Consider the following 25285-nt stretch of genomic DNA (forward strand, 5'->3'; position numbering starts at 1 on the left):
CTCAGACAATCACGTTCTGCTTGTAGACATTACTCCGTGTAACTGTACTTCAGTATTCATACAATACGAACTGTGGCAGCGAATGTCAAAGATCTGCCCAGTACGCATCGATGGAATAACGGGATCTCTTTATCCTCCAACATATGTTTGTATTGACTATTATGAAGTATTTTCAGCGTTTTTAACTTCAAGTGTTTGTCTCGTGGCATGCATTGTTCCTATGAAGAACATCGGTATAACATGTGTATAACACGCGTTCAGTGTACAGTCCGACCTCCACTTGGCAACCGTCGGTACACAAAGCGTTATATGTTGACGCTGTTCATCAGTGTCTGTGACCGCCTCCGTGGTGTAGTGGTTAGAACGTCCGCCCGGTGATCGGAAAGTCGCGGGTTCGATCCCCGACCGCGTCATACCAAAAGACGTTAAAATATGGTACTTGTTGGTCCCTGCCTGGCGCTCGGCATTAATGCGTACAACAAGGATTGGTCGGCTCAGAGTCAGTATAATGTGTCTGAGTGGGGTATTCATGCTTCACTGCGGCATGGTATCTCAGTGGGCTAGCACTATAAAACCAGCTTAAGTCTGGGCTAGTACAAGCAGCCGCATAAACACATACGCACGCACGTCGTCATATGAGCGAAATATTCTCAAGCACGACGTTAAATCCAATTTCACCTCACCTCATCAGTGTCTGTAGTTTAACGACAAATGTCACGTAGGATAAGCTGATAAACGATTGTGAACAATTGACTAGGCTTTGTATGATTGTGTTTATGTCTTTTTTTTGTTGTTTAACGCCGGACCCATCAATATTCCAGCTATATGGCGGCGGTCTGTAAATAATCGTGCAGACCAGACAATCCAGTGATCAACAGCATGAGCATCGATCTACGCAATTGGGATACGATAGCATGACTGTGTTAACAAAGTCACAAGGGGTATTATCACTTTTACTTACGCTGTCAACGAAGGTCGACCATGGGAACACGACACAGGCCCCCTTCCTTTAAAATAGTGCCAAAAAACAAGTAGCGACAATATACATGTATACCTTGATGCTATTGTTTTGGCGTTAAAAGTCCCAGTGGTTCAGAAAATGCAAGTTTAAGAAATGGCTATCTGCAACAATATTTTAGAAATGGACCATCTCGGGAAAATAATTGCATGGTACATTTCAAACCGAAAATATTGTTTAGGTTATCCGTGTTACAAGGTATTATATTTCCCATGGACCCCCACCCCACATCCCCCTTTGAAAATGACTAAAGCCGACATTGAAGTTAATGTTTTGCATTGGTGGAGCCAAGGGGGAGGGGGTTGTTCAGGGAGTTCGAAATTCCAATGAAATTCCAATGTCAAGGCTCCCCTGCTACTCGGAAACACGATGTATGGTTGACCTTTTAGTCCCAGAGCCAAATAAACCGTCTGTTTGCGCCTCTGTCTAGTTCATTTCCTCGCTGAACTCGAAATATATTTGATAAAATCTCTACATGACCTCTCAGGGGTCTCACTTCCGAAAGTATATAATCCATATGAAAGACATAATGCAGGATTAAATCACTGGATGAAATCAATGGACATGAATGCAATGTATAACACTGTTATATGGATGATATGTCAATATATGACGTTCTAACTAATGTCAGTATCTAGAGCCTGTTTCCGGCAACGCAAAGAGGATGCAGCAACCATGGTTACAAGAAGGTGAAGGTCAAATGATACCATTCATTTAGAAACAATGGTGCGTCTCGTTCAGGAACCACCGGTTCAGTACAAAGTAAGAAAAAGATTTTAACTTCAAACAGCAAGTGCTTAAGGTATTGATTAGAGGATGTATTTTATAACATTGCTTTGAGTCTGTCGGTAACACCAGAAATGAATTCCACCTAATGCATTTTAACTGGTTTTGAATATTCCAATCAAGGGAATTGAAGCGTTATATAAAAAATTATGCAGGTAACTCTTTTAGACAGTATTCACTATCCCTTTATAACAACCAGTTTCATTTTCGCAATTCAACACAATATTGTTCAGTCACACGAACGTCCACCATATTGTCATTAAGAATTTTGTTTTTGAAAACAAATTTGATTCAACTCCCTCAAGTGATTGCAAGCACTTCTGTTAATAACGTTCAAACAATCAGCGAACACTCAAGGTAATTTCTTAATGTTAAGTTATGTATATCAAAACAATGTAGAAATGTTCTATACCTGATTGTATGCGTGTCTGTCTTGTTTGTTTAAAAGATATACAAGGACCCGTAAAGGTCCAGGTTAGAATTGATCTTCAGCAACCCATGCTTGTCGTAAGAGGCAACTAACGGGATTACAGACCGCCGCCATATTGCTGGAATATTGCTGGGTGCGCGTAAAACTAAACTCACTCACTCACACTAAAGATATATTGGAGGTATTGTTTAATGATTTTATAAAATGAATGGGGTCCTATAAAAAGAGCCTGGGACGCTACTCGGTCAACCAACACACCTCGATATAGCACTTGGTAGCACAATAGGGCGAACTTGTTCAACATACGTTGGTCTAGTTCAAGATCTTTCGATCTTTAGAAGTGGAAATACGGTGACCTGGTACCGACATTGAATACAGCAAACTACTTTTATAACGAACACGCTTATACCAAACTGACGGATATACCGAACTGACGGATATAACGAACTGACGGATATACCGAACGGACGGATATAACGAACTGACGGATATAAAGAACTGACGGATATACCGATCTGACGGATATAACAAACTGACGGATATACCGAACTGACGGATATAACGAACTGACGGATATAACAAACTGACAGATATACCGAACTGACGGATATACCGAACTGACGGATACACCGAACTGACGGATACACCGAACTGACGGATACACCGAACTGACGGAGTGCTTGAGAAATTATTTTTTTTCAAACCTTTCTGAGGTTGATCGTTGTAAGTTTCTCGTGTACCTACTAATGCTTAGGCATTCCTTCGATCGGGGACAGATTTACCCAGTTTGTCGAAAGCAGATATGTTAGATTAACCCAAATCTAATGGGTTAACTACAGGTATCATCTAACGGGTTAACTATCTAGAAACTAGGAAAATCTAATGTGCTAACTGTAGGGGAATTAGGAAAATCTAACGGGTTAATCATAGGGAAACTAGGAAAGTCTAACGGGTTAACGATAGGGAAACTAGGAAAGTCTAACAGGTTAACTATAGGGAAACTAGGAAAGTCGAACAGGTTAACTATAGGGAAACTATGAAAGTCTAACGGGTTAACGATAGGGAAACTAGGAAAGTCGAACAGGTTAACTATAGGGAAACTATGAAAGTCTAACGGGTTAACGATAGGGAAACTATGAAAGTCTAACGGGCTAACTATAGGGAAACTGGGAAAGTGTAACAGGTTAACTATAGGGAAACTATGAAAGTCGAACAGGTTAATTATAGGGAAACTATGAAAGTCGAACAGGTTAACTATAGGGAAACTATGAAAGTCGAACAGGTTAATTATAGGGAAACTATGAAAGTCGAACAGGTTAATTATAGGGAAACTATGACAGTCGAACAGGTTAATTATAGGGAAACTAGGAAAGTCGAACAGGTTAACTATAGGGATATTAGGAAAGTCTAACGGATTACCTATAGGGAAACTAGGAAAGTCTAACAGGTTAACTATAGGGATATTAGGAAAGTCTAACGGGTTACCTATAGGGAAACTAGGAAAGTCTAACAGGTTAACTATAGGGATATTAGGAAAGTCTAACGGGTTAATTATAGGGAAACTAGGAAAGTCTAACGAGTTAATTATAGGGAAACTAGGAAAGTCTAACGGGTTAACTATAGGGAACTAGGAAAGTCTAACGGGTAACTGGGTTAACTATAGGGATACTAGGAAAGTCTAACGGGTTACCTATAGGAAACTAGGAAAGTCGAACAGGTTAACTATAGGGATATTAGGAAAGTCTAACGGGTTAATTATAGGGAAACTAGGAAAGTCTAACGAGTTAATTATAGGGAAACTAGGAAAGTCTAACGGGTTAACTATAGGGAAACTAGGAAAGTCTAACGGGTGAATTATAGGGAAACTAGGAAAGTCTAACGGGTTAACTATAGGGATATTAGGAAAGTCTAACGGGTTACCTATAGGGAAACTAGGAAAGTCGAACAGGTTAACTATAGGGATATTAGGAAAGTCTAACGGGTTAATTATAGGGAAACTAGGAAAGTCTAACGAGTTAATTATAGGGAAACTGGGAAAGTCGAACAGGTTAACTATAGGGATATTAGGAAAGTTTAACGGGTTAACTATAGGGATATAAGGAAAGTCTAACAGGTTAACTATAGGGAAACTGAGAAAGTCTAACAGGTTAACTTTAGGGATATTAGGAAAGTCTAACGGGTTACCTATAGGGAAACTAGGAAAGTCGAACAGGTTAACTATTGGGATATTAGGAAAGTCTAACGGGTTAATTATAGGGATAACTGGTTAACTATCGAGAAGCTGGGAAAATCTTTTATAAGTTTAAGGGAACTGAGATAGCCTAACGGGTTAACTATTGGGAAACTGGGAAAATCTAACGGGTAACTATCGATAGGTGTAAGGCAACTGAGATAGCCTGACGGGTTAACTATTGGGAACGTGGATAAGCTAACAGGATACGTTTAGAAGAACAGCCCACAGATACTCTGACCACTACACTATGCAAAATGGATCACTGATACACATATCATATAATGAACATTGGGCATGCACTATATGTCACAGTTTCTGATAAATGCGGAGACACATTTGAATTGGTTGTAATGAAGCCCTTCCTTCGTTGTAAATATATAGCAACATTGCCAACATAAATGAAGGTGTTTGTAGCTTACCACCGCACAACAGTACTATGTGTGTGTGTGTGTGTGTGTGTGTGTGTGTGTGTGTGTGTGTGTGTGTGTGCGTGCGGGGACAGCATAAAATGTGCTGCACATATTTTACCCATGTAGGAAATCGAACCATGGTCTTTTTTTTGTGTGACGAGCGAACGCTTTAACCACTTGCTTTCTCCATCGCCCAGACGAGCTAAAAGCGCATGGGCGCCTTTAAAGGATGTTTTGAGGATAGGTTGTGAAAGAAAGTCATTATTAAATGTAATATGTTAAGTTATCATTTAAAGTATTAAACATGTTAATGTTTACGATAAACATGTGTTTGTTTGGTTTCCAGCATGAGTGCTGAAATTTCAAAATTTAGACCTGTCACGATACAAATGCAAACCATCTTTTTAGCTTAAATTCCGCAAATGTATAAATGAATTAAAAATTGTTACCTTTGTTGAAGACATGCGTTGAAGCACCTGAAACTTGATTGGTCATGCTAGCAGTCTGTTTGTCGTATAAATAACATTCACCGTTATCTCCATCTCCTGAAGACACTAAGGTCACACAGTTGTCAATATACAAACAATTTTCAATGCACTTATAAGTTGGTGTCCTCTGTGAGAATAATATAGGATTATCCGAAAACATCACATTTGTTAAGTCCTCTCGCCGTCTGAAGTCGACGCGCTTAATTTCACCTTTAACATACTGTCCCAGAAAAATTAACAGTAAACTCCAAATGAAATTAACCATGGTGTCAGTCAACTTTGATTGCAGCGAGTCGCACGGATTCTGCGTGTTGCTCGAGTCACATCTGTCTGCGCGAGTGTGTTACCGGTTGATATATCTGTGCTTGAGAAGAAAATTAGATCGATCTGGGATCAATAATCAGCGAAGCATATTGTCATTTCGAGGATTTATTTCGTCCGAAATTATCAGCATGTAGTTTTTTTATGTCATAAAACTCAACTCTTAAATATTTTGGTTGATGTAAACATCTATAAAGGAGGAAATGTCTCAGTGGGTATATTTTATTAGGAGTGGGGGAGTATAGCGCACTTTTAAGACCAGCAAGATTGCGTTGTCTGTTGCCGTTTAACGCAGCATACAGTACTCCAGTTTACATGCATGATGGTGACCTGTAAATGGTCGATTCTGGACCAGTTCTGATGATTGATATTATGAGCACTGATCCACCCCTTCGGGTCATGGTGGCACAGAGTTAAGTTAGTCACCGGACCGGACCACCCGGTCCATTAAGCTCTCCATTTAGACAAACAGCAAAAATATGAGTGAGTGAGTGAGTGCGTGACTGAGTTTGGTTTTACGCCGCTTTTAGCAATATTCCAGCAATATCACGGCGGGGACACCAGAAATGGGCTTCACACACTGTACCCATGTGGGGAATCGAACCCAGGTCTTCGGCGTGATGAGCGAACGCTTTAACCACTAGTCTACCCCATCGTTCCTCGAAAATATGAAACAGATCGAATATCAACTTAATTTTTTATGTGATATTGGAGTGATTAGGAATAATTGAATACATATTGAAACTGGAAGTATTTGCTTACTGGCGCTTTGAGACAAGTGGTGATCGCCACAGCTAAATCATGACAAAGAAACGGAAAGAAGTGGGAATGATCAGTCTACACTATCAACTGTCATTGAAATTCGATTCCCCACATGGGTACAATGTGTGAAGCCCATTTCAGGTGTCCCCCGCCGTAATTTTCCCGGAATATTGCTAAAAGCGGCGTAAAACCAAACTCACTCACTCGAGTTTTATCACATTTGACATGTGTCTAGTTATATTCCGTTTGTAATATGACGTCACACATCAAATCTTCATAAAGATAAGATAAGACGATATTGTATTTACGTGTCACGTGGTATGCATACAAATATATATAATCACAATGACAAGACAATTTAACATATACACCACTCGGCTAGCTGGCCTATGAGACACGAAGTGTCTTGGAAAATCGTAGCAATAGAATAATAGTATAAAGGCACCAGTTGACCTAAATGCAAGTTATATATGTTCAATAACCACGTGCTCCACACACGACAGAAACCTTTCCAAGCGGTTTGTTAAGTAGTGCCATTGTCGTTATTTGTTCCGAGTTTGTTGCTTATTTAGATTTAATGGATTTGTGCTGACAGATGAAAGTATAGACAGATGTTTGATAGTGGTAAACGATTGAAACAAACAACAGACGCTCATCGATGGAGCTGTGACTTCATTTCTCTGGTCGATCAGACTGTGCGAAAGGTCGATGTGACATGGGAATATGTTTGTTAGAGAGCGGGAACTATGGTCTCATTTTAATTCAATTGTACGGGGTTAGTGTTTTTTTACCTCGGGTTAGGAACGTTTCGGCGTGTTTTAACCTAGTCACGTTTTGAGAGCGTTTTTAATATGTTTGTCTAACATCTGTTGTAATTATCGTTTAACGTCGCTGTCAGCGATACTCCAGCTAAATGGCGGCGGTCTGTAAATAATCGAGTCTGGACCAGACAATCCAATGATCATCATCATGAACATCGATCTACGCATCTGGGATACGATGACATGTGTCAACCAAGTCAGCGAGCCTGACCATCCGATCCCGTTAGTCGCCTCTTACAACAAGCATGGGTTGCTGGAGACCACGGTTCTGTTGGTCTAACACGTTTGTGGTCTAACACAATTTCTTAAGCCGGTGAGAGGCAGTGGGGTAGCCTAGTGGTTAAAGCGTTTCGACCCGGGTTCGATTCCTCACATGGGTACAATGTGTGAAGCCCGTTTCTGGTGTCCCCCGCCGAGATATTGCTGGAATATTGCTAAATCACTCACTCACTCTTCACCAGTGAACGAAAGTAAGCATATATTGCGCCAGATATTACGTCACATTTAACATCCGGGAAACATTCTTTTTCGGCAATGTGATTATACTCCTTCGGACAAACACCGTTATGTCGAACTATAATGTGTCAAACGTTTGACCTGAAGTAAAAGCTTATTCCTATTCCGTATATAGCCTTCATTATGCGGTTGTGTCGAACCTCTTATAATAACTCGAAGTATTCACGTAAATCCCTTAAACTTCTAGGGGCGGCGGATTAGCCTAGTGGTTAAAGAACCACTAAACTTTGTTTTTTGTTACTCTTTTAACCATTACATATGAAAGATTTGTGGTTAGTCTTATGCGGAACACCAAATTTATTCTTTAAAAACTTGTGGTTAATTAATACCGAGCGATTAAAAGTGGCCAAAAAAGTCGCCTGCTTCCCTCTCGCCCGCGAACGAAACCACAGACAGGTTACGTAACTCTGTCGCCAGAGCACTGCAGTGACGTCATATGAAGAACGATTTTCAGTTAGATGTATAGAAAGTGTGTAGCACGCTCATCATTTTGTTGATTTCTCGACATGAACGACGACATGCCGAATCGTTGCTTTGTCGTCAATTGCCCCTAGGGGTCGGGTGATGGTGTCACCATGCACAGATTTCCACAGGACCCCGCAGTTCGTGCTAAATGGGTTATGTTTGTGAGTGCGAAGCGAGCGTTGTGGAAGCCTGAAACGATATCTTACTTGTGTTCAGATCGCTTCACGGAAGTTAAAGAATCAAAACTACTTACTAGTTATAGTAAAATATGTATATGATTGATGACCATAAAGATTTTCCATAACACAACTTGTAACATAACGATTTCTTCCTCGGAAGTGAGGTTGTGGTCGAAGTAACAATAATATTGTAAGTAGTATTATATTGACACCCACCTCGCTGCCAGGAGAAATTGTTATGTTATATACGCTATGTCATGCAAAAATCCTATTGGCCATCAATAAAATACATATTTTTCTACCAGTAGAAAGTAGTTTTGATTTTGTAACTCGGTGAAAACAAACCTAAATAGCATTTATCCACAGACTTGCGGATGTTCCCGATAGGGCGCCGCCATTTTTGAAAATCGTAAAGTCTGTTAGAATTAATGAGATTATAGTTTGTTTTCGTCAAGTTAGCAAATCAAAACTTCTTTCTACTCGTAATTAAATATGTATTGGAATCATAACCAAAAGGATTTTGCATGACACAACTTATAACATAACGATTTCTTCCACGGAAGCGAGGTGGGGGTCGAAGTCACAATACTGCGCGATACATTTCTTGCTACATTCACATGGTTAATGTCCACTCACCAGTATGTAGATACTAGTCAATGTGCGTCTTTATATTTGGTCTTATAATCCTAATTAGTTTATTATCATACTTTTATGCATTATGAACCTAAATAAAAAGCTGACGATCTGCTGATACTTATAGTGAATTTATAACAGAACTGTAATATCTAGACATTTTATAGTTTGCCAATGTGAATCATAATTCGCACACACACCCTAGTGTATGTTGTCTGTCTCATTACACTTCACGGCGAAAACAATGATTCTGTTGAATGCTACGACAAATGAATAAAAAACAAAATGCAAATATTAAAATTAAAACAGATTAAAGTTATAGGAACAATATCAGGCCATTACCTTGTTTGAGGAATGTATCCATCAATATCCACAAAACTGTTCCAAATGATGTGTCTTTTAACAGTTTAATATTTGAAAAAGTGATAAATCTTTTCAGGTATTGGTGTATAGTCTCATTGGTCACTCAAGATAGCACACCTGGCAACTAATTGCATAATGTCCGCCTTTCATTAAAAACAGTAATTTAGTTAGCCAATAATGGGCAATCAATCAATGTATTGCCGGTTAATCCTTTGAAAGAAGGACGTTGTTTTTACGCAGACACCGACACGGCAGAGTGTTTTCAGTATAGATTAGTAAATCTACATACATAAACACTACCTTTTGACAAATCCGCTGTGTAAGATAAAAGTAATTAATCAATCAGCGTGTTATCGGTTAATCCTTTGATCGATGTTTATAATGTTGAATATTTACTCCAGACACAAGAAATGCCAAATGGGAACCTTTGTCGGGTAATCTAAGTGTGTTACCACTAATTATACCTGTTATAAATTCTTTAACTGACCATCAAGTGAATGATGACAAATAACATGTGTAGGTTTATACCACCTAACACGGGTTACAACAAGGGAGTATTAATTGCTGTATTGCATGTGAAAACTTATGGGCCGACACTGTTTTGAGAATACAAACAGATTTTTTACATGACATGATTAAATATCGAGGTAAAAACACAGAAATGGGATCAATTTGGATCAGTCATTATACAGATAGGGCCAAACGACACCAATCAATTGTGACAGAAGCGTCTATGAAAACAAGTTGTAACTCGGAAACTAGGCAAAGCAGGAGACAAAATTAAATGCCAGTAGATTGTGAGAACATATAGCTTTCAGTTTCCACAACAATTGTCACGATTTCAGGTTTATACAAGCCTGTAAACAAGATAATTTACCCCCTAAAATGTAGATGAATTCTGCATCGGCCCTCAAAGGTATTCCTCATATGACGTCACAGAGTCGCGCCGCTCTGATTGGTTGAAATTTCGTTCGCGGTTGAGAATTGTGCACTGTTGTCAAAAAGGTCGATTTAAGTCAATTAAAGGTCGAAATGAGTAGTTTTAATGACGGGGTTTCATTTATAACGATGCCAGTTAGTGATTTATGTATTTTTACCCCCTAGGGTTTATGTGACCTTTAAAGCGTTCGCTCGTCACGCCGAAGACCCGGGTTCGATTCCCTACATGGGTACAATTTGTGAAGCCCATTTCTGGTGTCGTGATATTGCTGGAATATTGCTAAAAGTGGTGTAAAACCATACTCACTCACTCACCCTTCAACTTCGTCACGACGGTGTTAGACTGAACTACGAGAGTGAGGATTTTCGTTCGGCCTTTTCGTTATAATTTGTTTTGAGTGTTTTCACCTCTATTTTTGCTGTTTACGCCACGTGGTGCTGTTGATAATTTAGGTTGAGTAAATGTCCGTTTTAAAGGGGAAGTTTACAAGAAAAAAAAGCAAGTTCTTTCGTAAGTGAAACAAAACTGATTTTAAGATTAGTGAATAATGTTTGAAAATAGACTCTCATTTTTCTCACATTGAAAGTAGAAAGCTCTTTATAAGTGTTGAAGTGTTAAGCCAAAAACGAGACCTTTGTATTCCAAATTAAGCAGGCCAGAGTCACCTCCCTTGGACTATGACGTATTTCGTGCCAGTTGATTCAGACTAGTCTCCTGCTAGACCCAATGCCAAACATACCAGTATTGAAATTAATCGCGTGAAGTAATATGTCGAACGATGCATTATAAATGAAACTGAAAGCAGCAGGATACATTGACCGTGTGTATTTTCATTCATAAACCTCACCTCACAACAATGTTGACGTATGTATGACATCACTATTGGTAAGCGACTTTCCGGAATTTGACACGTAAGAACCATATTTCCTCTAATAAGCGACGGCCCCTTAAGCGCCGGGGGTAAAGCAGCTGTTAAAAAAATAAGCGCAGGATCTCCAATAAGCGCCGGGAGTGCTTCAATGGAGTTTTCAAATAAAATGCACATGGAGAATCTATATTTATTTAGGTTGAAACTTCAAGTGCCGGGTCTCATCAAGGGATACGATGACATGTGTCTACCAAGTCAGAGTCTGGTCACCCGATCCCGTTAGTCGCCTCTTACGACAAGCATTCTAACCCGGATCTTCACGGGTCGGGTCTTTGGCGTTTACCACACAGGTGAAAGCCTGGTTATGGCCCTAACGTAGCTATAAACATAATCAGGGCAAACCGGGATTCTACCATGGCTACGTGAAATGCTCGAATTTGATTGGTCAAGCCATAAAATCAGACGGTATCAATTTGGATTGAAAATGCGTCTGATTTCACGGCGCTTCACTGCGCACGTATACAACAATGCCGCACTACTTCAGCTTGGCCACCAACATGACTAATATCAACACAACAGACGTGATGGAAATGCTGATGAAACATTTATTAAAACTCGAAAAATACAATTATACGATTTCTCCTCCACAATTATTAGGGGATCTCACTATCATAAGTATTACCTTCTATTATAAAAATATTAAAACTCAATTACAATACACAGCCCCACACATTAACAAACAATATCTAACATATAAATCAGAAAACCATGTAACAATACATCCCTATCTATCCCTATTTGTGCGGCAAAACGTTTGTAAACATTTACCTACCTGGTAAATGGTATATTTGTTTCCGTTTAGAATGGGAAATTCGCAAGATAACGGTCAGGCGAAACACAAAATTGGAAATTTCACAAGCACACGTAGTGTGTAAAGTGAAATTATAATTTCATTAGTAAACATAGTAGATGTGATATTGGTATCTTCATCATGATATCCGGAAGTAGGCCATATTTAAAGCTAGCGAAGTCTCGCTGTGCGAGATCTCGCGAGGCAAATTACCCATAAACCCTTCTTCATAAGGGACGAAATTAGAAAAGAACACAGAGTAAAGGAAAAACATTTAATCAGATCATACAGATCTATTGAATTTGAACTTCAAACGGAAAAAACCCTAGATGGGGTCAGTGGCCACAAGTCATCCAGTGGAGCGCCCTCCTCTTCCTGGCCAGCTCCGCTGTAGTCCAGACCCACAGCACTCAACTGCAAGTAAAGAGCATAGCATTATCAGCTATGACTTGGTTGAATCACTCAGATCAATCCAAAACTGTAAAATATTAAAATCCATTAAGACTGACATAAATTCAAAACGTTTCCTGGAATGAAGTTAAATCTTAGCAATGCAATAACTCTGAGAAATGCCAAACAATCTAGGCAATTCAGGGTGGGAGACAGGGTAGGGAATATCACATCTACTATGTTTACTAATGAAATTATAATTTCACTTTACACACTACGTGTGCTTGTGAAATTTCCAATTTCATGTCATAAACATAGTAGATGTGATATTGGTAGTTCAAAGCCCGGTAGTGTCAAGTATCTTTGACAAGCAGTTGCCACTGCTGATAGTATTTCTCAGATAGAAGGTTCTGAAAGTAGAGGCCTTGGTCCAGTTTCCCAACTTCAAAATGTCTGTGACAGAAGCACCTTTGGCAAATGCCTTTGAAGCACTAGCTCCTCTGACAGAATGAGCTTTGTAGTGTGAAGTGTCAATACCCGCCTCGCTCATAAGATTTGTCACCCATCTTGCAATACTTGGGGATGAAACCGGTTTATGCGGTTTCACATAGCTCAAGAGAAGGCCAGACCTACATTCATCTCTCCAAGGTTCTGTGCGTTCTAAGTACACTCTAAGGCATCGAACTACACAGAGTGCAGGGTCCTTCTCATAGGCACTGAACCTCAAGGGATGAAGTTTTGTTCCTGTCTTAGTCACCTTGGTTGGTTTAATCAGGGTAAATTCTACTTCAGTGCCCCTGTCTACCATGTGTCTGATATCCAGGGAAGATAACTCTGAAGACCTGCTAGCAGAGGTTAGCATCAGAAGCATTGTCAACTTCCCAGACAAGTTTTTATCCGACAAATAGATATTATCTTTCTATTTTTTCAAATATTGCTGCACCAAATCTACATCCCAGGCCACTGAGTATCTGGGCTGAGGAGGATTCTGATTAAAAATCCCTGACATTAATTTCCTGACCAGTGGGTGCTGACCCACATTATAGCCCTCGATAGTGGGGTGAAAAGCAGACAAAGCTGATCTAGCTGTATTTATGGCCCTGTACTGATTATTCTCGTGGTACAAGTGAGAGAGAAAGTCTAAGATAGACTCCACAGAGGCTGAAAAGGGATCAAAACCCTGTTGATTGCACCGGCCATTCCACCTATTCCAGGAAGCATTGTAAGCGCCTTGTGTGCCAGGTCGCCATTGACAGGAGAGCAGCTGTGTAGTCGCCTCGGAAATTCCTCTGGTCTTGATGCTACGCCGGAAACCTTCCATGCCGCTAACACCAGAGTGTTGTTTTCTATCAGTGGATGAGGCAGGTTTTGCGGGGAGTTTAACAGATCCCTCATCTGTGGGAGGAGGATTGGCTTTGTGACCGCCATCTCCAAGAGGAGTGGATACCAGGACTGACCTTGCCACACTGGAGTTATTAAGACCAGCTCCGCTTTGTCCTTTCGGATCTTCCACAGACACCTGCCTATCAGTGAGAACGGGGGAAAGGCATAAGGAATCCCCTGGTTCCAATTCACTAGAAACGCATCTGTTGATTGTGCAAGGGGGTCTGGCCTCCAGCTGCAGAACGGCTTCATTTGGAAAGTCAGTCTCGATGCAAAAAGGTCCATTGAGAAGGGACCCAGTATCTGGTTGCATTGAGCAAAGATGATTGGATTGAGCATCCAATCGCTCGAGTCGTTGAAGTGGCGAGACTCCCAGTCCGCATGAATGTTCTCTACCCCTGGCAGATAGACTGCTGTTAAGAACAGACGGTTCTGGAGACAGAAACCCCATATCTGCTTTGTGATCTGCAACAGACTGACTGATTTTGTGCCCCCCAAATCGGTTCACATAAGCCATGGCTGTCTGATTGTCCACTTGGACCAAAATAGATTGATCTTTGATCCCCTTGCAAAAGGTCAAGAGTGCCAGATGAATTGCCTTCAGCTCTAGAACATTTATGTGCATACTCTGCTCTATCTCTGCCCAGCGGCCTCCTGTTGATCTCTGGCCGTGTATTGCTCCCCATCCCTTTTTTGATGCATCTGTCTGGAGAATTACATCTGGATGAGCTGCCATGATTGGCTTCCCGTTGAAATTGGTGAGGTTGGTCATCCACCACTTCAGTTCCTCCAGACAAACCGAAGGCAGTGTAATCATTGACTCGTAACTCTGAGAACGCAAAAGCTCCCTGTTCGAATGCATCTGCAGGTAACGACAATGCAGTTGAGCGGGTAAGATTGCTCTCATTGAAGCTTACAGTTTTCCTATCAAACTTGCCAGTTGTCGAATCCTTACCTGTTTCTTTCTCATCATGTGACGACAGGTTGCTACAATGTTCTCTACCTTCTCCTCTGGTAAGATCAGAGTACGATCCACCGTGTTTATCTGAAACCCCAGGAAAGTGATCGACTGGGTTGGTGACAGAACTGATTTCTTCCAGTTTATGACAAAGCCTAGGGACTGGAGGAGAAAGATGAGGGTGTCCCTGTGTTGACTCAGCAGGGTCGGCGATTCCGCTATACACAAGATATCGTCCAGGTATATAATCAAGCGGATGCCTGCTCGCCGTGCCAAATTTACCACTGGGCGAAGAAGTTTTGTGAATGCTCTTGGAGCTGGGGCAAGTCCAAATGGCATGCATCGGAACTGATACAGAACACCCTTCCAAGAGAAGCGGAGTAGCTTTTTCATGTGGGGTGCCATTGGGACGCTGAAGTAAGCATCCTTCAGATCCAGCTTGCAAAGGTAGTCCCCTTTGCGGATCAAGTCCCTTAGAAGGTGTAGTCCTTCCAACTTGAAGTGTTTGTAAGGAATGTGAGCATTGAGGGCCTTGAGATTTATGATTGGCCTCTGCCCTCCATCCTTCTTGGGAACCATGAACATAGGACTTAGAAACTGATCCGAGTCCATCGAAGCAGACTGGGGAACAACCTCTATCACATGTTTGCAAAGCATTGATTGGATCTCCTGGCTCAAGGCTAACTGTCTTGTGAGCTTTAGTTTTGGTTGAAACACGCGATTCTGAATAGGTTTTGACAACAGAGGAATCTCGAAACCCGAAACTGTCTGAAGTATCCATGGATCTGAAGTGATCTTTTGCCAGTTTTTTAAAAAGTGTACCAGACGACCCCCTATGAGGGATTCCTGTAAAACAGAAGATCCAGGTTTAGCTCTAGAATTGCTGGGATAACCTGTAGATGTAGCATTGAGGAAGGAGGAGCATTGTGGGAACAGGCGTTGCTGACATTTGACCCACCTGGTATGTGAGAGTCTGCGATTCCGACCGGACTGACCGGCTCTTCCTCTGCCTCTGGAAGAGTTGCCTCTGAAACCTCTGTTGAAGGAGGGCTTGATGTGGAATGTGCCCCCAGTAGATTGTCTTACTCCTGAGGGCATTCTCTGAAAGGGCTGTCTATCACGGTGACTGGGCCCTTGGTGTCTGAAAGTAGGTCTGCAAGCTGAACGTCTCTCAGCATCAAATATCAATTTGGCTTTGGTCTTACGTTTTACCTCCTTCAGCATGACGTCATAAAAGGCATCTCCGAAGAGTCTGCCCTTAGCCTCTGACAAAGCTGTGTCATGCTTGAGAATGAGACGTTTAGCCTTCTTGACATCCTTAGAAAGTTTAGCCAGAATGTTTAGCCTTCTGTTGTAATTCATGGAGACATTAGCCTGACCGATAAGACAGGTGGTTTTCTACCAATTCCAACAGCTCAAAGATGTCTAAATCGGCGGGGATTCACCTCTGCGGATCTTATCAAGGTTATGCCACAGGTGACATAGAGGCCCAATGGAATTCAGAATCCGCTTTTGAATAAATTGAAGGATTGGTCAAACTTTTCTCGAACGACTTTCCCTTAGCCTCAAAGAGGTCGTCCAGATATGGATCCAGAGAAGGTGTCTGAAGACATTCCTCTGAAGGGACAGGGAGATCCTCTAGAATATTTCCTTCTAGTTTGGAATCCTGGCAGAAGACAGAGAAATTTCTCTGAGTCTGTCGTGAGAGAGTATGCGGGAGACACCATTCTGATGGGTCTTTGGCATCAGCTAACGAGAAGGGGACGTAATCATCGAAAGTCTCTATTGTTCCTGTCTTATTGATTACCGGTTTAGACGGAACGACCCTTTTATCCCCACGTTGATTCGTAGCAGACTCAACGTAAGATTCGTCCGAGCTTACATCGCTCGAGGGGGAAGATTCTGATCCTGAATCTGACTCAAAGTCAGAAGCAGAAGCCACCCGTGCGCAAATTCGAGCACGTTTGTGCTGATTAGAGTGGCTATCCAACCCCAAGTCTCGCTTGTTGCCCGACCCCGATGGTTGGGGTTGATGGGACTTGCCCAAACCATCCACGTGGGTTTTTCGACATATCATCGGTTGCAGATGTATGCGCCTCTACGGGCACATTTTTCTGCTTAGGTATACCATCTAGGTCCTGTATGGACCCTTTGATGGAAGAAAAGTTATTCATACCAATCTATGCAAGTGAAAACGATCAAAACTTACGGAATGGCCGGCTCACGTGTCTATCTACATTGAGGCCATGATGAAGAAGGGTTTATGGGTAATTTGCCTCGCGAGATCTCGCAGAGCGAGACTTCGCTAGCTTTAAATATGGCCTACTTCCGGATATCATGATGAAGATACCAATATCACATCGCTATATTAGAGTGGCTATCCAACCCCAAGTCTCGCTTGTTGCCCGACCCCGATGGTTGGGGTTGATGGGACTTGCCCAAACCATCCACGTGGTTTTTCGACATATCATCGGTTGCAGATGTATGCGCCTCTACGGGCACATTTTTCTGCTTAGGTATACCATCTAGGTCCTGTATGGACCCTTTGATGGAAGAAAAGTTATTCATACCAATCTATGCAAGTGAAAACGATCAAAACTTACGGAATGGCCGGCTCACGTGTCTATCTACATTGAGGCCATGATGAAGAAGGGTTTATGGGTAATTTGCCTCGCGAGATCTCGCACAGCGAGACTTCGCTAGCTTTAAATATGGCCTACTTCCGGATATCATGATGAAGATACCAATATCACATCTACTATGTTTATGACATGAAATTGCCACTCATACTCCATCATGTCTCGTTGCATCATTCAAAATGTCAAAAACTGAACCATGAGAATTCAGTTATCTGCCACCTTCCCCGAAGGCTGTCACTGCAGCTATGTTCGTACACTTTGAAAAGCTTGGCCAACAATCCAGTCCCAAATGATGAGAACAATGTTCCAAGGAATCCCAAGTTAGTCGAAGGTACACAAAGCAGCACTGTCACTCTTCCTCGCATGCCGGGGTGGAGGCACCTACGTGAAATCATGATCGACACTCGCCGGTCATAAAAATTAACAGTCTTTGGTGACTTACAGGTCATAGGTCGATCAGAAAAGGATCTATTCTTCGATTCTGCAGGGTTCAGGTTCGACAGTCAGTCAAGTATTTTCCACTGTCACTTCGAATTTCAACCTTTCGCAATATGTAAACACTGGCTCGTCCGCCATTTCAAACTGTTGCGTAACTGTCTACTTCCAAGAAAATAAGTAGGTCAGACGATTCCATTATAGTGTGGACAGGGGGGTACAGTAACACGGCACACAAAACAATAGGCTGGTTTCGGTCTTGTGGAGTTATGATTATAAAAATCAAGCTCTTAGGTGTTACATTATTACATTGAATAAACAGTAGTTTGTTTTCTTTGGACAGAATATTTTTTATGTTGCAATGTTAAAAAAAATACGAAAGGAACCTACCGCTCCTTTATCAGACGAGTTCAATTCGCCTCTCATCACATGCCGGATTACGCAGTGTCTTCCGCAGGACGAGGAAGTTCGATGTTAAATCGGCTACACGTTCGGCTTCAAATGAAATTTAGAGACTATCAATTCAGTCTCACATTCATCTAATTTCCAAACACAGTACGTTTATCTCCTAATTCGAACCCAAAAAACATAGGATTCTGGCGTACCCAAAGGGACGCAACTCTGTGGCGCCTCACACGACTGGGCTCCCTGTGCCTCTTTCGCCCACTGTAATATGGAAATAATCGAGATTGGTTTTTATCTGTCGTTGACGTTTTGTATCATACTCAGTATAACATTTTCCCCAGCTTAAATTGACAGAAGTGTGTTCATCTGATTCGAAAGCGCGTTAGTACGAGGCTGCGATCTGGAATGTTGACCCCTACCGAAACGTATTAAGCAGACTGACTGACTGACTGAGTTTTGGTTTTACGCCGCTTTTAGCAATATTCCAGCAACAACACGGCGGGGGACACCAGAAATAGGCTTCACACATTGTACCCATGTGGGGATTCCAACCCGGGTCTTCGGCTTGACGAGCGAACGCTTTAACCACTAGGCTACCCCACCGCCCCTGTATTAAGCATAAGTGAGTGAGTGAGTATGGTTTGACGCCACTTTTAGCAATATTCCAGCAATATCACGGCGGGGGACACCAGAAATGGGCTTCACACATTGTACCCATGTGGGGAATCGAACCTGACTCCCACCGCCCCTATTAAGCAGTTGAGTTATCTGACCTGCAGGTAGGGTGGGAGAGGTATTCCATATCAGGTCAGTGATAGGAGAAATTGAGATAAATACGTCAAGGGTCATACCGTAATAAAATGGAGATAGGATACACTGGATATAGGTTTGTTTGAGTTTAGTTTTACGCCACACAGAGCAATATTCCAGCTATATGGCGGAGGTCTGTAAATAATCGAGTCTAGACCAGACAATCCAGTGATCAACAACATGAGCATCGATCTATGCATTTAGGATACGATGACATCAGTTGATATAAGACCACACGATAGCGTAATTACTTTTGTGATGCAGTTGTAATAAGGAAATAAATCAACATCGGCCAAAGGACAATTTTGTGTCAAAGGCAAAGGTCACTGGTCACAAGGTCACCCGGACATCATACTTCAATAGCTGCCGTGACTCAATGTCAAGGTCGATTATATAAAGTCACATTCATAAGGTAAATTGGTTGGTTGAACTATCAAATGAAACGTAACAGTTAACAACACATAATGACTTTATTCACGTACAATAATATTTTTCACCAAGATACAGAAGCATATTTACTCATTTTGGGTGTCACCAAAACGTTCGAAGACGTCAGTTTCGTTAACATTTTCAAGTGACGTGGCGTCATTTTATGCAACACTACGATCTCATACAACATGGCTGACAAAATCCGGCCTTATATGTCCAATAATATCACAGCCCGTAATTCATTCTGATCTGGGACAAGACGGTGGGTTGAATTCCCCAAACACGTTGAGCTCGTACAAGCACGTCAGAGCGATGACGAAGACGTAGACAACGAGGTACACGACGCCGAGGGGCTTGTTGAGTCGCCAGCTGTTGATTGTAAGGGACAAGATCAAGAAGACCACAGTTCCAAGCAAGGTCAAGGACGAGTACACAAGCCCGCTGCTGGAGATTGACAACGATTCGCCCGGAGTGACGGCAGCTGTTTGGAGTAACCATGGCAACCCGAGGCAAATAAGAATGTCGAAGACGTTGCTTCCGATAGAGTTGGAGACCGCCATGTCACCAAAACCTGGAAATACAGAGAACGTTTGCATGACATAATGGTAGCTTGAGATCTCTTCTGAGAAATGGTAACACTGTGTATTTACAAATGCTGGGATATTTACAAATGCTGGGATAGTTACAACACGGTTGGATTAGCATTAACGTCAGCATTGATTATCGCCGCGAAAGTGAACGAGTGAGTTATTTTTACGCCGCTTTTAGCAATATTCCAGCAATATTACGGTGGGGGACACCAGAAACGGGCTTCACACATTGTACCCATGAGGAGAATTGAACCCTGTCCTTCTGCGTGAAGAGTGAACGCTTTCACCACTGGGCTAGCCTACCGCCCCTTCCAGCGAAAGAAAACTTCTGAGCATACATATACGTATACTCTACATAGTGATCCGAGAGAGGGAGAGAGAGAGAGAGAGAGAGAGAGAGAGAGAGAGAGAGAGAGAGAGAGAGAGAGAGAGAGAGAGAGAGAGAGAGAGAGAGAGAGAGAGAGAGAGAGAGAGAGAGAGAGAGAGAGAGAGAGAGAGAGAGAGAGAGAGAGAGAGAAAGAGAGAGAGAGAGAGAGAGCGAGAGAGAGAGAGAAAGAGAGAGAGAGAGAGAGAGAGAGAGAGAGAGAGAGAGAGAGAGAGAGAGAGAGAGAGAGAGAGAGAGAGAGAGATTACCGTAAGTTACATAGTTTAGCTCACGTGTACAGGGAATTTCGAAGTTATGTGTCTTCAGAGCTTCGAGTAAAGCGGTATCGTATCAGAGTTAAAGATCTGAATTTATGAAACTGGGTTCCGCCAGAGAAGAGCACCGATCTCGTCCCGCCATACCCAACGTGCAACAGAATAGCGTCATCATGACGTTCACGTACCGTCCCTGGCGACAAACACGCTGGACAGACAATCGGGGACGCTGGTGCCGGCAGCGAGGATGGTGAGCCCCATGACGGTGTCGGGAATGTTGAGGGCGTCCCCTGTAGTAACAAACACAGCACAAACAGTAAGTGACATCAATTGCCAAAAATATACGTTTTTTTTCTTCAAGAACAGCATGAATGTAAGTTTGTCCAACTGTCACAGTCTTCCATGTAAGAATGTGTCTTCAACAAACAAGGAGTGTGTATGTTGTGTCAAGGTTGACGTAATAATAATATTATTTCAATATGGCTTTTACACCTTATTTGAATCTACACCGTTTATTTGAAATAAATAATTCAAAACGTTTCTAAATTAGACTGAAAGCAATCGCCAGAACACTGCAGACCCAAACAATGGAACATAAATGTTTCGTGTGACAGAGTGTATTTAACGTTGCTATAAACTTAACAGTAAATGTTACCATGACAACATGGTATTTACAGTCGCATCAGGTAAGTTTGTTTGTTGTTTGTTGTTTAACGCCGCACTCAGCAATATTCCAGCTAAACTCAGGGGCAAAAGAAACGCTGGTTTTATAAACATTGACACAATTTTTATCCACACCTAAAACCATGGTCAGATACATTGTAAAAGCATTCTCCCAAACGTAACGGTCATTTCTTTGGCCTCGTATTGAATCTGCATCACAATTTTTCTGTGAAATGTGGGTTTTTCGGGGTTTTTTCGAGAAAATGCATAAGGAAAATTCTGTGCAAGGATCGGGTATAAATCATGCCCAGAGTCCTTCCTTAGCATTGAATGGTTGGATTTCACCAACAAGAATGTCACGTTTGACGTCTGAGCAGCGAGAGAGAGCGATAGGGATGTTGCAGATGGGGGCAACTCAGGCCAGAGTTGCACAAATCATGTGTTGCCACAAAACCACAATTGAGAGGATGATGAAACGTCTCAGAGATATTAGTCGGACATCAAACAGACCATGAAGTGGAAGACCACGGGTAACCATGGCCAACGAAGACCGCCATCTTCGTCTGCTGCACCTCCGTGACAGGTTCCTCACTGTGACGTCATCAGCACGAGATGCTATACAACACCCCGTCAGCAGGAGGACTGTAGCCAGACGTCTCTGCCATTTTGGTTTGAGAGCTTACCAACCCTTTAGGGGAATGACCTTGACCCGGCAACATCGACTCAACAGATTGAGGTGGGCTCGCATTGTGCAACGCTGGCAAAGACTACATTGGGACAGAGTGCTGTTTTCGGATGAAAGCAGGTTCCAGCTTTACAGTGCTGACGGCCGAGTGCGAGTTTACCGGCGTAGAGGCGAACGAACGTCACGTTGCTGCGTCCAAGAAGTGCATCCTCGTGGCGGCGGTGGTGTGATGATTTGGGGCAGTATTTGTGGTGGCACTAAGACCGACCTGGTGGTTACAAATGGTACCCTCAACGCTGACCGCTACATTAACCAGGTCTTGACACCAGTCGTGCTTCCAATCCTGCAGAATAACCCAAGAACGCTGTTCCAACAGGATAACGCCACTCCACACACTGCACGTGTTACCAGAGAGTATTTCAATGGCAACAACATACAAGTTCTTCCGTGTCCAGCCAGATCCCCTGACATGAATCCCATAGAACACCTCTGGGACCATCTTTGGAGACGGATTCGGCAACGTCAGCAACGTCCACATGACAGACACAGTGGCGTCACATCACTCCAGCCATTGTGAGGGGACTGGTAACGTCTGTACGACATCGTGTCAGGGACTGCATACTTGCTATAGGTAGACATACTCGCTATTGATGATGGAATGTGACTTTTAACTGATTTGTGTAATGGTAACATGAAATGGAATGTGAACGAATTATGGACAATCCAACACATGTTACAAGAATGCTCACTATTCCTTACAATGTCATCATGTGGTTGTTAAAGTCGGTCAACCTGATGTTAATTGTTGTGTCTGTGGAATACAATGATATCTGTTGACATACCTTGTCATATGTTTTTATTAGATGAGAAAATTAGAAGCCAGCGTTTCTTTTGCCCCTCAGTTTATATGGCGGCGGTTTGTAAATAATCGAGTCTGGACCAGACAATCCAGTGATTGACATCACATAAGCATTGATCTATGCCAATTCCTAGTAATGCAGGTCGATCGATCTACAACTGGGATACGATGACATGTGTCAACAAAGTCAGCGAGCCTTGACCCCCCGATCCCGTAAGTATCTTCACGGGTGGGTCACGTCTGTTAACAGTGGGTGAGTGAGTTTAGTTTTACGCCGCTTTTAGCAATATTCCAGCTATATCACGGCGGGGTACACCAGAAATTGGCTTCACATATTGTACCCATGTGGGGAATCGAACCCGGGTCTTCGGCGTGACGAACGAACGCTTTAACCACTACGCTACCCCACCGCCCCCGTCAGTTAACAGTTAAGCCCTGAAGCGTTCGACAATGCCATAAACAAGTCTAATGAAGTCGGTCAGTCACTTTAAAGTATCTGCTACCGTTGTCATGGCGATGGTAACCATGTGAACCAGTATTACCTGCAATCGTTACCATCCACACCATGACGTAGGAGAAAGCGGCAATCCAAACAATGGACAAGGTGAAGGTCAGGGGATACGTCTTCCGCCATTTTCCAGGACGTCGACAGTCGGGTACAGTGAAGTGAAGCATAAACCGGATGGGGATCATCACAAACCAGTAGAAGCGATGGATCACTCCGTCAGGCACGGTCCAAGGAGATTCGTACTCTAGGAGAAAAAGTTGATTTTGCTAAAATTAAGGCAAATCTTTTTTTAACGAGTGAGTGAGTATGGTTTACGCCGCTTTTAGCACTATTCCAGCAATATCACGGCGGGGGACACCAGAAAATGGCTTCATACATTGTACCCATGTAGGGAATCGAACCCGGGTCTTCAGTTTGTCGAGCGGGCGCTTTAACCACTATGCTAACCCTCTGCCCTGTTCTAACGAAGGGGGGCGGTGGGGTAGCCTAGTGGTTAAAGCGTTGGCTCGTCACGCCGAAGACCCGGGTTCGAATCCCACATGGGTACAATGTGTGAAGCCCATTTCTGGTGTCCCCCGCCGTGATGTTTCTGGAATATTGCTAAAAGCGGCGTAAAACCAAACTCAGTCAGTCAGTCAGTCTAACGAAGGATCGCTGTCCAAAGTCTCACCATAGTGTTCAGATGTTAGGTATTAGTTGTCTGTGTGAAACCATTATGACACTATTTGCCAAGTGATTATTAAACATTAACACACTCTGAGATGACATGCATAACAAGTTGGTGGTTAATGATCTTGAACAACCTACTAAAAGCCTTCTTATCAGTCACAGTCGAGATTCCGTAACTAGAAAACAAATGGGTATTTTTCTATTTCAGGCACAGAGCTCGTTATTTACAAAGCTGCAGCTTTACATCTCAATACACGCATACTTTCAGTTGTTATTGGAGATAAGAGTAGGTCTGAGACATTATGATCAATATTTTTCAGGTGTCCAAAGCGTGAGATGCTCAGTCGTGCATGTAGGGCAAACCAGTGCGCAACAATATTCACAACTAGACGGGTGACCAGTCCGTGGGTACAAGCTCGGTTACTGGCTTGTAGGTCGACCACCAGCTTAGAAAGCTCATTCGCCTCATTTTTTATCAATAATGAGTGAGTGAGTGAGTGAATTTAGTTTTATGCCGCTTTTAGTAATATTCCAGCAATATCACGACGGGGGGCTCCATAAATGAGCTTCACACATGTATTCCCATATAGGGAATCGAACCCTGGTCTTCGGCGTGACGAGCGAACGCGTTCACCCCACTGACCCTTTTATTAATACTCTTGGCTCTTCCAGTGAGAAAACTTAGGCATCCTGTGCTGGTCATACTTGTTTGTTTGTTGAAGTCTGGACCAGACAATCCAATGATTGACTGACACCAAGACCAAGCTGCTTTCATTATTTATTCATTATTTTTCGAGAAACTGTGGGGTAGCCTAGTGCTTAAGGCGTTCGCTCTTCACGGATTCGACCCGGGCTCGATTCCCCACATAAGCACAATGTCTGAAGCCCATTTCTGGTGTCCGCCGCCGTGATATTGCTGGAATATTGCTAAAAGCGGCGTAAAACTAAATTCACTCACTCTTTATTTTACGGTTGTGTCGAACCTCTGATAACTCGAAGTATTTACGTAAGTGTCTTCAACCTCAAGACAACGGTGTTTAACTGTAACTGGAATAGACGACTAATACAAATCAACCCGTCAAATATGTGGTGAGGATGCATGTGCGTGTGTGTGTGCGTGCGCGTGTTTTCGGATGCTAC

The 25285-nt window shown here is 42.5% G+C and overlaps 2 protein-coding genes and 1 long non-coding RNA gene across 5 annotated transcripts in view; all 3 read right to left on the minus strand.

The window, feature by feature from the left end:
- The window catches only part of LOC124281392 (protein PRY2-like), a 32689-nt gene extending 27005 nt beyond the window's left edge, over positions 1–5684 (minus strand). The window contains exon 1 of the mRNA XM_046717429.1: positions 5327–5684. Coding sequence (XP_046573385.1) covers positions 5327–5630 — 304 coding nt within the window. The 5' untranslated portion in view covers positions 5631–5684. The remainder of the gene's footprint in view (positions 1–5326) is intronic.
- A 6659-nt stretch (positions 5685–12343) lies between these two features.
- LOC124281402 lies at positions 12344–17064 on the minus strand. Its single transcript, XR_006899922.1, has 2 exons — positions 17024–17064; positions 12344–12497 (listed from the first exon to the last, which is right to left on the minus strand). It is a non-coding gene; the product is annotated as an uncharacterized LOC124281402 (long non-coding RNA).
- Positions 17065–19554: 2490 nt separating this feature from the next.
- Positions 19555–25285, minus strand: part of LOC124281409 (sodium/potassium/calcium exchanger 3-like) — an 18992-nt gene continuing 13261 nt past the window's right edge. For all 3 annotated transcript variants that reach the window (XM_046717459.1, XM_046717466.1, XM_046717450.1), the window contains 3 exons: positions 23511–23720; positions 20950–21051; positions 19555–20103 (listed from right to left, as the gene is read on the minus strand). In XM_046717459.1, coding sequence (XP_046573415.1) covers positions 19772–20103; positions 20950–21051; positions 23511–23720 — 644 coding nt within the window. In that variant the 3' untranslated portion in view covers positions 19555–19771. The remainder of the gene's footprint in view (positions 20104–20949; positions 21052–23510; positions 23721–25285) is intronic.

The sequence above is a fragment of the Haliotis rubra genome, unplaced genomic scaffold (genome assembly GCF_003918875.1).
Source record: "Haliotis rubra isolate DU_JTF1 unplaced genomic scaffold, ASM391887v1 Scf108, whole genome shotgun sequence".
NCBI classification, from domain to species: domain Eukaryota; kingdom Metazoa; phylum Mollusca; class Gastropoda; order Lepetellida; family Haliotidae; genus Haliotis; species Haliotis rubra.